Consider the following 17,430-nt stretch of genomic DNA (forward strand, 5'->3'; position numbering starts at 1 on the left):
ATCTCTCTCTCTCTCTTTCTCCTCTCTCTCTCTCCTCTGTCTTCTCTCTCTCTCTCCCTTCTCTCTCTCTCTCTCTCTCTCTCTCTCTCTCTCTCTCTCTATGTACTAACTGTGTTATACAGAGCTACAGACACTCAGTGTGTGTGTGTGTGTGTGTGTGTGTGTGTGTCCAGAAAATCCTAAATGCTGATTCATTTGTCCCTGAATCTGGTGAAATATTCCAGTGAAGTTAGTGTTTTGATTTCTTAATCAAATTATAAAATGCTAAATTAAGTGTGTGTGTGTGTGTGTGTGTACTCTTCCCTATCACCAGAAAAAAAAACATGCACAAACCCGTTCTGTTTTCCCTTATTTTTACTGCAGATGCATTATTCAGAACCTCCACAAAGGGGCGCTGTGTTCTCAGTGAAATCTCTTAAAGGGTCCGCTTCAGCCATTTCCCCAAATCCCCCCATAATTCAGTGTGTGAGGAAATGGGTAAAATTCCCTTTTAAACGTGAACAGCATTTCAACTGTCCGTCAAACATGGTATTAACACAACAGTATTTACACACACACACACACAAGCAGAGCATCTATGGACGTTATTTGCCTTATAATAATGATTATTATTAATTTTATAAAAGGGGAAGTCCATGTTTTCACTTTGGACCCTTTCTAAACTCGTACAGTGTGATTGTTGTGGGAGAAAAGGGGGCTTTATTTATAATAAATTATTAAAGCTGTTGATATTAACACTGCATGAGGTGCCCATAAAGCACCCTATACGAGTTTAGAAAGGCTCAGACAGGTTTGTACTGTGCAGAGGACAGAGGAGTTTTGTATTATGAATCAATATTTTTATTTTATTTTTCCCTTCCCATAAACCCCTGGTTTCATTTTGTGCCGTGGCCCTGCGGCCGAATGCTTCTGGTGTCTGTGTGGTTTACGAAAGGCTGACTCGGCTGTATGCAAATCACTGTTTATTTGTTTTATTGGGGACGGAGGACTGTAATTTCTTTTTTACAGAAATGTTTTTGTTTTGGCTTGAATATTTATGTTGTTAATTTTAAATTAAAATAAAACTGAATTTAAAATAGAAGGCAGTACTGTGTTGGTCCACCAGGGGGTGCAGCTGTTTCAAAACAAAGCACACAGAGATGCTTTTAGCCACGTCATAATCTTTATTAAATGAGTGTAATGATCATAAACAGCTAATTACTCTCTCGCTACCTGCAGCGGGGCTCTGATGATGACGATGGAAGATGAAACGCAGCTATCGAGCCAAGAGCATCATCACAAACTCTGTAAAAGACACAAAGAAATAAAAACACTTCAGATTATTAATGTTAGTGAATTAGAAATGATCTTTAATCTCAACACACTTTTATTCACTTTATTCACTCACTTTCTATTTATTTTCACTTTTGAAAAATTCTGAATTAATAGTTTTTTTGAAGTACTGTATTATTCTTAATGAAAATAATGATTTAATTTATTATAATTTTAACTATAACACAATGTTTTATATATAATTAATATAAAGGATATAAATAATAAAATTAATGTAAATTTGCAATTACTTGTCACTGTAAAATTTAAGACGAAAGGTGTCTTTCACATTTAACCCGTCTGTGGCCGTGAACACACACACATACTAGTACACTATGGGCTGTGAAGACACCCAGAGCAGGCAGCAGTTGTGGGTTCAGTGCCTTGCTCAAGGGCCCCTCAGCCATGGATTGAGGAGGAAGAGGAGGAGGACAGTGCTGTTCCTTCACTCTCACTGCCCCTAGTTTTCCTGCTTCTCGAGATAATCAAACCAATGACCTTTCAGCCCTCAGCCCTTTGCTCTAACCATATGTGTATATCACTGCTAATAACAGCTGTAGTACTTTCTTTTGGGTTAGTGAATTTATTAGTGATTTATTAATTCATTGTCTGTAACCCTTTTCCAGTTCAGGGCGGTGGTGGGTCCGGAGTCTACCCAGAATCACTGGGCACAAGGTGGGAACACTCCCTGGAGGGGGCAACACACAACAGGGCAACACACACTCACACATTCACTCACACACTCACACCTACGGACACTTTCGAGTCTCCAATCCACCTACCAACGTGTGTTTTTGGAGCGTGGGATGAAACCGGAGCACCCGGAGGAAACCCACACAGACACAAAGAGAACACACCACACTCCTCACAGACAGTCACCCAGAGGAAACCCATGCAGACACAGGGAGAACACACCACACTCCTCACAGACAGTCACCCGGAGGAAACCCACACAGACACAGAGAGAACACACCACACTCCTCACAGACAGTCACCCGGTGGAAACCCACGCAGACACAGGGAGAACACACCACACTCCTCATAGACAGTCACCCGGAGGAAACCCACGCAGACACAGAGAGAACACACCACACTCCTCACTGACATTCATCTGGAGGAAACCCACGCAGACACAGGGAGAACACCCAATACATTTCAGGGGGGAGTTGTGGTAGTGGAAACCAACCAGGGACTAAACAGAGTGTAGAGCCCAGTAGTGTCCAGTAGAGGCCTCACATGGGTAGAACATGGGCTAGCCAGGGCTTGGCCTCTGGAGGTGGTATGTGGGCTCTTAGTGGGACTCAGGTGGGCTGTTGTATCAGATCAATGTGGGCAGCCCTGTAACTCTCTTTATAAGAGGTACACATTGGTCCATAGTGGGTTCTACCATGCAGATGAGCCCTGGGTTTAACCCATCACTGACCCCCTGGAGGGCATCCATATGTGAAGGCAACATTTAACCAGTGGGCAAACCTTTCTGGGACCCAGCTGGACCCCCCAAGTGGGAGGGGGAAGTCTGGCTGGAAGTGTAGTCAGTCAGAAGAGGACAGTGTCTGGATTCGGCTTCGTTATTTTTACACTGAAGCCACGAGGCTAATGTCACTACAATTAATGAAAGTCTATATGGCACTGATTAGTATACACAACTTTCACTCATTCATCTGCTGTAGCACTTCATCCTCATCAGGGTCATAATGGGCGTGGAGCCTACCTGGGATCACCTGGTGCAACACAGGAACACACCCTGGACACAGCACTGCACACTCACCCAGTCACTCACACTCACATCTGTGGACAGTGTCACACACTCACCCTGCCATACTCACACTCACACAGTCAGTCACACACTCACCCTGCAATACTCACACTCACACAGTCAGTCACACACTCACCCTCCAATACTCACACTCACACAGTCACTCACACACTCACCCAGTCATTCTCACACTCACACAGTCACTCACACACTCACCCAGTCAATCACAGATTCCCCCAGTCACTCACACACACACACCTGTGGACAGTGTCACACACTCACACAGTCCAGTCACTCAGTCACTCACACACTCACTCAGTCTCTCACACACAAACATCTCACTGCACCCCCTACTGACCAAACTGTACAGAGCTAACTGAAGGCAGAGCTGAGAGTGGAGAAATAAACAGTGGAGTAAACGGAGTAAACTGATCCTCCCATCGCCATTACAGTCAAACTGAGAGAGAGAGAGAGAGAGAGAGAGAAAGAGAGCAAGATATAGAAAGAAAGAGATAGATAGAGAGAGAGAGAGAGAGAGAGAGAGAGAGAGAGAGAGAGAGAGAGAGAAGTGTAGGTGGCTAAAACATGGGGAATATTTGCCCTTTGATATCCCTTAGGGTTTTCTGGAAAAAATACTAATCAAACAATTTCAAAGGACAAACACATAGTGATCAGAGACTGAACCAAACTGAACACAGACAATTCACAGACTGAATATTGAGTAATCACATACAGAACACAGACTGAACACTGACTAAACGATTAATTACAGGCTGAACACTGACTGAAAGAATAATCACAGACTGAACACTGACTAATCACAGACGGAAAACACTGACTAAAAGAATAATCACATACTGAACACAGACTGAACACTGGCTAAAAGATTAATCACAGGCTGAACACTGACTAATCACAGACAGAACACTGACTAAAAGAATAATCACATACTGAACACAGACTGAACACTCACTAAAAGATTAATCACAGGCCGAACACTGACTAAAAAAATAATCACAGGCTGAACACTGACTGAAAGAATAATCATAGACTGAACACTGACTAAAAGATTAATCACAGGCTGAACACTGATTAATCACAGAAGGAACACTGACTAAAAGAATAGTCACATACTGAACACAGACTGAACACTGACTAGAAGATTAATCACAGGCTGAACACTGACTAATCACAGACTGAACACTGATGAAAAGAATAATCACATACTGAACACAGACTGAACACTGACTAAAAGATTAATCACAGACTGAACACTGACTAATCACAGACTGAACACTTACTGAAAGAATAATCACAGACTGAACACAGACTGATAAGAGACTAAAAGAAGGATCACATACTAAACAGATCAATCACAGACTGAGCAATGACTAATCACAGAATGAACACAACTAAAAAAATAATCACAGACTAAACACAGACTAATGACAGACTGAACAAAAACAAAACACAGACTTATCACAGACCAAAAGTATAATCACAGGCTGAACATAGATTAAACACAGACTAATCACAGACTAATGCAGACTGAACACAGACTGAACACAGATTAGACACACAGATCACCCAAAAATATTCTTCTGTGCACGACAGATCTGTTTGAATCCACATTATGTAGTTCACACTTATAAACTGTAAACCTGATTCCTAGGATTAATATCCCCTTTGAAGTGTGCTACACACAAAGAAGTGTGCTATTTCTTACTGACACCGCACACTGTCCTCTCTGTAACACACTCAGCTGAGTGAAAGGGCACTGACTGTTGTACTTTTACAGAAAGCACATGGTTGTAGTTTATTCCACACAGTGGTCTGAGTAAAGGCTCACAACGAAAACTTTCACACACCTGACTTGGCAGTGCACACTGGCATTAGGTAGTGCACACTTGCAGACTCCATACTAAGTAGTGCACACTTGAAATGTACACTGACCTGTTTAAAAGCGCACTGAAGCTCCCTCAGTCCGACCATGTGCGCTGTCTCCATCAGCATCCGGGGTCCCATCAGCTCACAGAAATCATCAAAATCAACATGCCCACCCCCTACACACACACACACACACACACACACAGTGATAATCATGTCTCCCGGGCAAAGACATTAGATCACAGAAGGGAAGAATAAAGTATTTTTCTTGTGGCGCTTTGATATAAAAGAGTGAGAACTGTCAAACTGTCATTATCTAAAATTGAAATCTTCAAACACACACACACACACACACACAAACACATTCACATTCACACTCACATTTCATTTTGATCTGCTGAATGATCTCGATCAGCTCCATCTCCGTCGGCATGTAGCCCATCGTCCTCATGCAGTCGGCCACGTCTTTGTAGTGCAGATAACCGTCCTGGTCATAATCAAACTCCTTAAAGGCCTGCTGCAGCTCTGAACACACACACACACACACACACACACACACACACACACACACACACACATACATGCACACACACACACACACAGAGAGAGAGAGAGAGAGAGAGATTTAGACAGACTGCTACAGGAACCACCCCAGCCCTTCTCTTGTGAAGCACCCACACCTGCTGCTTTGTGGTTTATATTTACGGGGAAAAAAATGAAATTAAAACTGCCACATTACCACACTATAAAATATATAACACATGTTCCTTTATTAAAATATAAGAATCAATCAGGCAACACAGACAACTTTAGAGATTGTTGCACCATAAGCTCATTCTGCACAGTGTGCAATAGTTAAGAACACGGGCATGAAGGGAATGGTACTTTTCTTTCTGATAATGAATGTAGCTTCTTATTTGCTAGCTTCATATTCAGACATTAGATTCCATATTAAATTTTGCAGAACCTTAACACACCTGAATATAACTGAAATACCAGAATGGTGAAGTGGAGAATACAAATAAAAAACAAACTGTCATTCTGCTGCAATTACTGCTGTGTGATTTTCTGTACAGACACAAACTACAACAAAAAAATACTACATATGTCTTAAAATTAAAGTGAAACTCCTTTTTACCTGACTTTCCCAAATAACTCATATCACCTTATTCTGAATAATAAATACATTTTAGGGTTTGTAACTTTGTTAACTGCCTCAACTGTAGCATTCCATACCTCTTCGAGTCATTCTTCTAGTGATTAACCTATGGCCGATCTCCTCATAAACTACATCGGGTCCCTTCCTCAGGCCCGCATAGACCAACATGGGCCCCTTTTTGTAGAGCACTGCAAGTGGAAACATAGAGAAATCAATACAGTTTATGCTTCTAGAACACTTATAACTCAATTCAAACTTGTAACACCTGGCCCTGCCCTGTTTCTCCAGTGTTCCAATGTTGCACCTGGTCTGTCAACCCCCATGTGTTCCTTGTGTCATAGCTCTGTGTGAAGTAGATGCCATAGTGATTTTCTAGTTCATGGGCTCTGAACAGTTTAAAGTTTTCTTGTGTTTTCTTTGTGGACTTCTTTAGCAGCCAACATGCGCTTGCATCCTGCTTACTACATGTTACACTTGGAAAATGAATTTGCAATGAAAAATAAGTTTTTCAAAACTGAATATGAAAATCCTCACATTGACATCATGTTAAACTGACAACCTCTTTAATGTTTATAACATAAAATCTGTTTGATATGTAAATGCTAAGCCTAGTCCTATGTGTGGATTCATAGCTTAACTACATGTTCAAAGATGGAGTGTGAGAAAGTGTCCTTTATATTGCTGTAGTTTGATGCATTATCCTGCTTTAGATATTTTGCCCCATTCACTTCTCTGTATGTTTGTATAGAAGTAGGTATCTTGGCCTCATGGGCCACTGCCCTGCATGTTTTATTTTTCTACTCACTCCATTACACCCACTTTAGTCTTGCACATTTCTTCGAAGTATACAGCCCCTAAATTAAGACGCACCTACTTTAACTTTGAGAGTATGTTACCCTTCGATGGTTGCTTGTTAGTTGTATTAGGCGTGTGGAGAGCAGAACATTGGCCCACCAGAACCAGGATTGAGAACCACTGGTGACTAGCAATGATTGCTGTAAATATTCTGCCTACACAAACTAAGTGAAAGTAGTGTGGTAATTAAAAAATCATTTTACTTTAACCAGCTAGTTATTTTGTGAACTAGTAACTAATTATAATGACATGAATATTTTTTGAAAAATAATTAAAGAACCATTAAGACTTCTAGCAAAAATATGTCAAGGAATGTGTGGCATCTAAAAATGCATGCACTGATAATAACTTAGTAAAACCAATTTTGTTATTAAGTGCCTGAGAGGAAATCACAGTCTACCTCTCCACAACATTTGGTTCTGGTAAAACAGCACAAACAGAAGGACTAAGACCAGGAAGAGCATAAATCCCAGGACCAGAAGAGCCACAGGAGAAATGGACACAATGGTGTGCTGGGGTGAGGCTAATTGCTGGGACGAAGCTGTTGTCTTCTCGTTTTGGTCAACTAACAGTATACAAACAAACAAAATAGAAAATTAGATGCTGTAATTAGAATCATGCAAAACTTTTCATTTTTTAAAATTTCATTTACATTTATGGCACTTAGTAGACACTCTTATCAAGAGCGACTTTAAAGTTCTATCCGAGTTTGTATCCTAGCCCATACAAACAGGTTAAAGTCTAAAATACCCTTGAGGTCAGACTCTGCCAAAATGGGGCTGATGCTGATACCAAGAAAGAAAAATAGAAAACTAAAAACACTGCATCAGGGCAATACCATGTAAAAGTCTGTGTTTCTGAGGATAAATAAGCACAACATAAGTGCAAATAGCATGCATTTCAACAAATACTTAGTGCTCATTTAACGGAGTTAATAAAATGATGCAGCGGTAGTGGTCAAGGATATATCTATAAAAGACGGGTAAAATAGTCAGGCACAAAGAAACTACAGGCCACAATAACTCAACATTTCTCACAAAATATCCATTGTTAATGTCCTGCTTTACATTTGGGATAAAGGTGGTGGTGTGATGTGGTGTTTGGTTAGGGAGGTGGTCATAACGCATCTGTCTCATGGTTGTTGTTTGTTTTCATGTTAGTCATAGACTCACTAATTAATGTTCTTACTGGGCACTAACTTTTTCTGCAGTGCATTATGGTGCTCTAAAGTAAAGGAAGCCATTTTGATCTGATGCCTGAGGTAAGGTACTCTGCATAGATCACTCAATGGACTACAATGGACTACACTGGGATGAAATTTTCATCTCCCATGCATTTGACAGATTTTTCTTTGCTCACTCCTGCAATCAGGCTGTCTGATTTGGAGCACTGCAGATGGGTTTGATTACTGCTAGTGATATGGTAATGTTTGTCGGACAAAACTTTTAATTGGTTAAACTTTTTTGGGGATTTAAAATAAAAAAGAATCCATGTGCACAATTGTGCACGTTGATGAATTATAAAATAAAAACAAAGCTAAACTTGAAATTAGTTTTTTCCCTGGCCTCATTTCTGCTCTAACAAACTACCATTGACTCCTCTGTTAGTAAATGGTTAGTGTACCTCACTTTAATATTATAGTTTTCTTTTTCTAAATGGGATGACACTGCGCAAAGCAAAGGTAAGGTGTATATATATATACCCAGTCCAAACTTCTCTCTATCAGAAAAAAAACATAAAATAAAACTTACATTAAAATAATAATTAAAAAAAGTGTATAGAGTATGTGAGAAGGACAGAGTTGTATATGTTTAATACTTCACAGACTTAATCAACAGGTCTGCAATTCATCAGTCTCCTCTGACCTGCACAGGTGACTCCAGCATCCTGTCTGTGGGAGCAGTCAGTGTGGTTCTTCAGGGAATGAGGACAGTCCCACAGGTGAATCTCATTCCCTCTACACTTCACTCTGTTCAGCCAGATAGTCCCATTACCAGCACCAAAGACAGCACTCCAATCAGCCCTCAGCGCCGGACCACAGCCCAGCTGTTTGCAGACCACCTGAGCGTCCCTGATGTCCCACAGATCATCACAGACTGTCCCCCACTGAGAGTTATGATACACCTCCAGTCTCCCAGAGCAGCTTCCCTCTGCTCCCCTCACTCTGAGAGGCAGGTGCTCTTTGTAAGATACATTAAACAAGTTCCAAAGATTGTTAAAAATAGCAAATAAGTAATGATGGGCAAATGTTCCTTGGTACAAAAAATGTAACAAAAATGATAATAAAAAATGTAAACAGAAGACCTATTGATAGTTAAGTTTCCTTACTTGAGTGCTTTCTCTGCTGGGTTAATGAGGAATGTGGCACAAAATCATATCCATTTCCTACAAATATGGTAAATATATATATTTTCAAATACTGAATAACACACATTTATAAAAAAGATTAAAATCGTGGAGATTATCTGTCAATTCCTAGATGCTCAGATCTTAACTTCTGCATTATTGCTAACATGCACATAAATAAAATCTGAATTTGATAATTGATAATAAGTAATAAAGAGAAGAACTGACCACTTGTGCAGGTAATTTGAACCACTTCATTATGACTGTTACAGCTGTTCTGTTTCCAGGGGGAAGATGGACAGTGCCACAGAGTGGAGTCATGTTTTCTGCATTTCAGATTATCCAGCCAGTTAGGAGCTGATCCCACTCTTGCTTTGGAAGCCCATTCACGGCCCATTCTTCCACAGTTCAGCTCCTGACAGATCAATTTTGGAGTTTCTTCATCCATCCCATTTTCACACACATTACCCCAGGTCCCATTGTAGAACACTTCCAGATTCCCCTCACAGCCCTCAGTGAGTCTGATTTCTTTGTATCCTGGTGGGAGAGGAATGGTTTACAGACACCCCAATAAATGCCACACTGCTTATAATAAACTCATTAATTTTACATTTGTGGCATGTTCAATTATTGTCTTGTCACCATTAGTTTCAGATATGAAAAAGAACCAATTTAGAAAAGATTTATGTTATAGAAAAACTACAGCAATATATAATATATATAATAAAAATCAGGTCACTGATCACACTTTACCTGAGCACACGACCCCTACGTCCTCCTCGTGTCCACATTCATCCTCTTCACACAGCTGATATCTGCAGTTCCACAGGGACGTCTCATTTCACTCACACTGCACCTCATTCAGCCATATGGGTCCAGTTCCAGGTCCAAACCGGACTGGTACCGGGGCACTGAGGGCCACTCCACACTGCAGCTGTCTGCACACCACCTGCGCATCTTCAATATCCCACAAGTCACCACACACTGTCCCCCATGATCCACTGTGAAAAACCTCCAGCCTTCCTGCACAGTCTCCTCTAGAACCAACCAGTCTGATGGAATGGTAGGCTGGAAATAAATATATATTATAATACATAAAACATATATATATATATAAAGACTATCATATCTAGACCTAGAATTAGACCCAAATACCACAGCTTCAAAAGCATCTCATTAGAGAGTTATAAGAGTTCTGTCACTCTCCATTCTAGCCATTGGAATTCCTTCGCTTCCCATACTCTTCAATGTTGCTGCTGCTTTTGTGTGTGTTTTATTATATCCTTTAAATTGTTGCAGGACGTACCCAAGCAAGTGATTGAGAGCTGTTCTCTGAAGCAGCAATTGTCTGTTTGTGCACTGCTGCAATTCCCCAGATGAGCTTCACTCCCTGAACATTTAAAGCCTTTCACACACTTATCTGTGTTTTCAAGACTAGGTGAAGAGGAGCTGGAGAAGTTGAGCACAGAGCCACATCCAAGCTGTCTACAGACCACAGAGGCCTCAGACACACTCCAGGTGTCTAACAGAACTTTCCTCCAGTCTTGATCAAAGTACACTTCCACCTCACCCTCACATTCCCTTTTTCCAGACAATCTTACTCGCCCCTCATGGACTGCCAGAGAAGAATCTAAAGGAAAAAAAAATTATGAGAGGCTTTTATTGTAAGCACTCCATAATTATGGATGAAAAACATTGTGTACATTATGTACATGATTAAATGCTCACTAGTGCAGATGACTCCAGCGTCCTGTTTGTGAGAGAATGCAGTTCGACTCCATGATGAAATGGGACACTGTGACAGATGTGTTTCATTCCCCTGACAATCAAACACATCAGCCCAGATCTGACCACTCCCCTCCCCAAACCAGTCTGACCCCAACACAGCCACAGCAGTCCCACACTTCAGCTGACCACAGAGGACACTGGCAGCTCTCATATCCCAGCTTCCATCACACACTGTGCCCCACTCACTGAGGTACTGGTTCTCCACTCGACCAGAACATGAGTCAGAGCCATTCACCAGACGAGCTCCTGTGTGACCTGAACACAGAGATAACAGTTAGTAGCAGATTACAGGCAAATGTATCTATGGAAGCATTACTTATTACTTATTATGGTTACTTATTTACCAGAACATATTAGTCCCACACCATTGTCATCGGAACAATTGTGTTCAGAAAATGTTGTTGGACAGAAGTAAATCTGAGATTCGTTTCCTCTACACTGAAGCTCCTCTGACCACACCTGGTCCTCCCCTCTGCCAAAAGCAGCTGCTCCCAGCACCTCCACAGGACGCCCACAGCCCAGCTCTCTACATACAACCTCTGCATCCTGCTGATCAAATCCAGCATCACACACTGTGGACCAGGTGTCTCCATGAAGCACCTCCACTCTCCCAGAGCACTCATGAGGACCATCAGCCATTCTGGACATTCTGTGACCTATATATTTTACATAGAAGGAAACAGTGCGCTTAATGTACAACAACGAAGGAACAATGCTGTTTAATGTAGATATTAGTCATAATCTGATAAATTATTGAAATAAATCAATAAGTTAATTCAGTTTCAGCATAAAATGTACAGGTAGGGCATAACATTAATAAATACAATTTTCAGTGATTTTTATTTGCCACATTTTCAGAAAACTAGTGAAATAATATTACATTGGCTTTATATTATAAACTTGACTGAAGGGTGAATCAATAATAAAAACTGATCAGAATCTTGATGTACACATTCCACGTCCAGTAGAACATATTGATGTGTAGTATATTAGAACATAGATCAACAACTCAACAAATCTGCTGTTGGCGCGCAGCAGGATGTCACGCTGGCAGTTTTTACGTAATGGGGATCTGTGGCACATTTCAGGAAACAAATGGGGTCAGTCAATTAAAAAATTCGGTGTGTTAATCACAATTAAATCCTATGATTAATCTGTTATTGATTAATTGCAAGTTATAATGTCAATATTTCCCTTTTTTATGTAAGGGTCTTTTTTGTTTTTACTTTATTATAACATTTCAGAAGAGTTTTATAGTTTATAATGAAATGTCAGGATCAGATTTAACATTAACCACAATGAAGCTTGGACACAGATTTAATTGAGAAAACTGCAGCTCACAGCTGACAGCTCAGACAATAAAACTGATCCATATTCTAGCTTCAACAACTTCATAAGAAATAAATGTGGATTAAGCCAGGCATGTTTGGGGAAAAAATAAAAATCAAATGTGCATCAGCTCTTATGAGGTTTAATCCATATTTCACCTTAAAAGTTACCTACTGAATTCAAATGTAGTGAAACATATTTACGTGTTTACATTGCCTAATAGAATCGCTAATATGTCACTAGGCTCTTTAAAACTAATTAATCATCGGAGGATGTTGTGCCAAATTTGCTAATATTGACAACCATCCTCCTGAGATACTTCTCCAATCCCAGAGATTTAGGATCTGAATGTGCTGGAAGGCAGTGCCTTTAACATGGTGAGTGATTATAAATATATTGCTAACTCTGACTGGTCCTGCGGCAAACCTGAAATCACATAAACCAAATTTTAAATGTTCTACAATCACTTAAGTGACTGTCACCTGAACAAATAACTCCAGAATCTTCAGTGTGCTCACAGAGATGTTCACCCCATCCTAATGATCTACATTTCTTCAGTGAATGTTCTGATCCTCTACAGCCAATCTCATCCATCGAGATTGTTCCTGATCCTGCTCCAAATATTGCATCTGTTAGTGCATCCACAGCCTTCCCGCAGTTCAGTTCTCTACACACCACTGCAGCATCTCTCATATCCCAGTCATCATCACACACTGTTCCCCACTGTCCTCTGTGAAGAACTTCCACTCTCCCAGCACAGGGACTGCCACCATCCACCAACCTCACGCTAACTGTGTGTGAGAGAGATGTTAAAATTTTGAAATGGAACGTAATATCAAATAAAAATAATAAGAAGTAAATTAAACATTGTTTACCATTACACACCAGTCCCACATCATTATTATGGGAGCAGTTGTGATTAAGTGAAGATGATGTTGGACAAAAATTAATTTGAGATTCATCTCCTCTGCACTGAAGCTCCTCTGACCACACCTGGTCCTCCCCTCTGCCAAAAGCAGCTGCTCCCAGCACCTCCACAGGACGCCCACAGCCCAGCTCTCTACACACAACCTCTGCATCCTGCTGATCAAATCCAGCATCACACACTGTGGACCAGGTCTCTCCATGAAGCACCTCCACTCTCCCAGAGCAGTGAGAACCACCAACCAGCCGCACTCCTGAAATATTAGCATGCAACAGTACAGACCACACAAAACACATTAATAACAGTTCTGTCTCAAATGTTTGCAGTGTGTTGATATTTTCTAGTAAAAATAGGCATCCTAGTGAAAATTACCTGAACAAATGACTCCGGCATCTTCAGAGTGAGCACATTCATGTTTACCCCATCCCCGTGACTTACATTTCTTCACTGAAGATTCCAATCCATTACAGTATGCATCACTCATCCAGATTGGACCTGATCCTGCTCCAAAGCGAGCTTCATAAAGTGCATCTACAGCCTCCCCACAGTTCAGCTCTCTACACACCACTGCGGCATCTGTAATATCCCAGTCATCATCACACACTGTTCCCCATTGTCCTTCATGAAAAACCTCCACTCTCCCAGCACAGCGACTGCTACCATTCACAAGTTTTATATTGCCTGTACAACAGAGAGAGAGAGAGAGAGAGAGAGAGAGAGAGAGAATTTGATTTCAAGAACAGCAAGCGGATTTTGCTCAACATCAAATATTTAAAAAAATGGGCTAATTTTAGTCATAGAGAAATATCTGTTAAGCAGGGATGGTCCTAATCGTAAACTATGTATCAGAGGGAACCTTAGTGACTAGGGTATGAACCCCTGGGTCAAATGCAATTCACAATTAACAGTTTATTTAACTGTGGCGCAGCAGGTAGTGTCGCAGTCACACAGCTCCAGGGACCTGGAGGTTGTGGGTTCGATTCCCACTCCGGGTGACTGTCTGTGAGGAGTTGGTGTGTTCTCCCCGTGTCCGCGTGGGTTTCCTCCAGGTGCTCCGGTTTCCTCCCACAGTCCAAAAACACACGTTGCAGGTGGATTGGCGACTCGAAAGTGTCCGTAGGTGTGTGAGTGAATGTGTGTGTGTCTGTGTTGCCCTGTGAAGGACTGGCGTCCCCTCCAGGGTGTATTCCCGCCTTGCGCCCGATGATTCCAGGTAGGCTCTGGACCCCCCGCGACCCTAAAATTGGATAAGCGGTTACAGATAATGGATGGATGTGGTAATATGTCAGAAAATTCCCATAATGAATCTCATCCATAATTAGAATATCTACATACAATATAAACAAGGTGTATGCATGTATGTGTCCATGTAATGTGCATTTTTGTTCATTAATAACATATACTTACATATGTATACTGTAATAAATGATGTGTTGATTTTACTTAAAATGTAGGTCAGAATTAAAGGGTGAGTCAAAAGTCGCAGGACACTCTTTTACCTGAATACCCCAATAAGTAACGGGTAAGGGGGGCTATCTTTTAGGCTATGTCTGGAATATGGCCGTCATATAGCATATCAAAGAAATTAAAGGGTACCTTGTGAATTTTGACTCACCCTGTACAAGCGATTAAAGATTTCTACTCATTTTTACAAAAAAAAAAAAATAAATTAAATAAATAAATGGTAATCTGACATGACAGAAACATCAGTTTAATATTTTTACGATATCAGCAGTTTATTAAGCTTCACATTTTTAAAGATTTTATTTTCAGTAGATTGATTGATTATGTTCAACTTGACTATTGAAGAAACTGTGAGTCAGCTGTGAGTCAAACAAATAAAGAGTTTATAATCACACTTCATTTAAACCTGCATTAAATGAACTTACACAAAGTTGTGTGCTGAAACACTCCGTTACTTCAATCTGCCCAATGAAACTGTTCCCTTCCAAGTTACGACTACACAGTGTTTACTCTTTTGACTAAACTAAACACTACAGAAAACACTCTCCATTAAACAGTGATTAATATGTTAAATATAAAATTGTCAAAACTATACATAAATAAATATATATAACAAGGTGCAAGTTTTAAAACCTGTAAACACTTAAAAAATTATAAAGTGTTTATATTCCTACCTGCAGTCAATCCTTCTGTTCTGTGTGTCCGAGTTTTCTTCACACCAACATTCTGTGTCTGGTTTTCAAAAAAGTCTGAAAAATGCTTAGTTAGTTTTGCTCAAATATAGTGAATGTTGATATCACTCAAATTTAAAATCAGAGTTTCTACACACTGGAAAAACTCTCCCTATGATGGTATCATTTGTTGTCACACTGGTGGTACCATTAAAAGTACATATTCAATCATTTTAGTTGGGGAATATTGTAACATATTCTATATTAATTGTAGATTTAAAAGTTGCATTGATTTCATACACTTTTCTATTTTAATTTACACCGTTCTGTTATAAAACCTACAAATACTGACCTCTACTTCTGGAGAAAAACATTAAATGTGCTTTTAGGGAACACAATATTAAAACCACTGCTGGAAAAGTATTTAAAAGTACATTTACACTATTTGTGTCTAACGTGACAATGTACCTGGAAATTACATTTCTTCTGAATGTTATAAAAACACACGAAAAAAAAAGTATATATATAGAGACATATTATTGAAAAGCCAGTGATTCCTGTTAGAGACGGGGTTTTGCAACCGAGTCCATTTCGCGGGGGAGCCCCGCCAGTGGAAAAGCGGCAAGCTTCGAGCAGAGCCGTGTAGAGTCGATTAGAGCCGGACACGTGCGGTGGAAAAGCGACATCAGTGTTAACAGGGGTCTCTAAGATTAGGTATTTTTTAAACAGTAATTACCAAATAGATAGTAATCATTGAATAAGTCTTAATTATTAAATATTAATAGTTTACTGTGTTGCCTAGGATTCAGTGGCTTAATTCTCACTGATTAGTGCAGGATTTATAGTTGATAAAGTAAGGCATTTGATGTGTCTAATGCTTTTCACTTACAAATTGCCTTATTTATTTATTTATTTTTATCATTTTAAATAACTGGAAATGTGTGGAAGTGTGTGTCTTAACTTTAATCTTGACCATTCTTATTGTTAATTTAATTTAATTTTTATTTCATTTTATCCCAATTTTTAATAACTAGGTACATGTTGTTTTAACATTAATTTGATTTTTCTTTATTATTGTGAACCCCTTTGATCAACACTTGATGTCTTTTAAATGTGCTATATAAATAATCCTTGTTTTTTGTCTTGAGTATTTATCCATTTGTTTAATTGTATTTAAATATTTACTTAATATTATGTTTTTTTTTTAATTTCTTTATAAAGTGAGTACTTACCAGCTGTGGTGAGTGTGAATGTGGAATACAGAAGAAATAGAGTTAAAAAGCTGTCCATTTCCCTCTCACGTACAAACAGTTCATTCAACTCAGCAGCAGAACAAACTAGGCACCTGTATAACCAGAGAGACTGAAGAAATGGAAAGAGACTTTAGATACTCTCTCCTTGGTCCCCTAAAGGAACAAAGAAAGACAGGGACCTCCCTACAACTGCCAATCACACTCATTATTACCTTATTAGAAAAAGAGGAGGAAATCATCAAACATTTTCAGTGACAAATCAGAGGCATCATTATTTCTTTCTCCATATTTATCAAAAGAGCTTGACGCTGATGAACAGAACCCCACCTCTGTCTCTATAGAAGTGTGTGTAAGGAGACACTCACTGCACTGCCGTGCGAAATTCATCAAGACTTCAGAGAGAGACAAAACTCTAGTGGAGAAAAGGTTTAATGCTGCACCTGTGCAAAGCGGATCATTACACTGATAAACACACACACTGATCTGAGTTAGAGTTCACTAAGGTCTCAATCTAAGGTCTTAAAGTAGTAAAAGTACTTGTAATTTTGTAATTAAAAATAAACTAAGAGTGACTTTTACTGTGTACATTTGCCTCTTTACTTACTGTCAACTTTTTATTGTTGTGCTTATTATCTCTCTGTCACTCATTGTCACAATACTCCCACATAAAGGAATCCATATATATA

At 39.8% G+C, this 17,430-nt stretch overlaps 1 protein-coding gene and 1 pseudogene across 1 annotated transcript; both read right to left on the reverse strand.

The window, feature by feature from the left end:
• Positions 1-17,430, reverse strand: part of LOC136695051 (scavenger receptor cysteine-rich type 1 protein M160-like) — a 156,412-nt pseudogene that overhangs the window by 97,309 nt on the left and 41,673 nt on the right.
• On the reverse strand, positions 2,961-8,088 carry LOC136694043 (calcium-binding protein 2-like). The gene is made up of 6 exons (XM_066667389.1): positions 8,036-8,088; positions 7,719-7,753; positions 5,336-5,479; positions 5,021-5,130; positions 3,426-3,524; positions 2,961-3,032 (listed from the first exon to the last, which is right to left on the reverse strand). The coding sequence occupies exons 1-6, from the start codon at positions 8,086-8,088 to the stop codon at positions 2,961-2,963; spliced, it is 513 nt and encodes a 170-aa protein (XP_066523486.1).

The sequence above is a fragment of the Hoplias malabaricus genome, chromosome 4, assembly GCF_029633855.1.
Source record: "Hoplias malabaricus isolate fHopMal1 chromosome 4, fHopMal1.hap1, whole genome shotgun sequence".
NCBI lineage: Eukaryota > Metazoa > Chordata > Actinopteri > Characiformes > Erythrinidae > Hoplias > Hoplias malabaricus.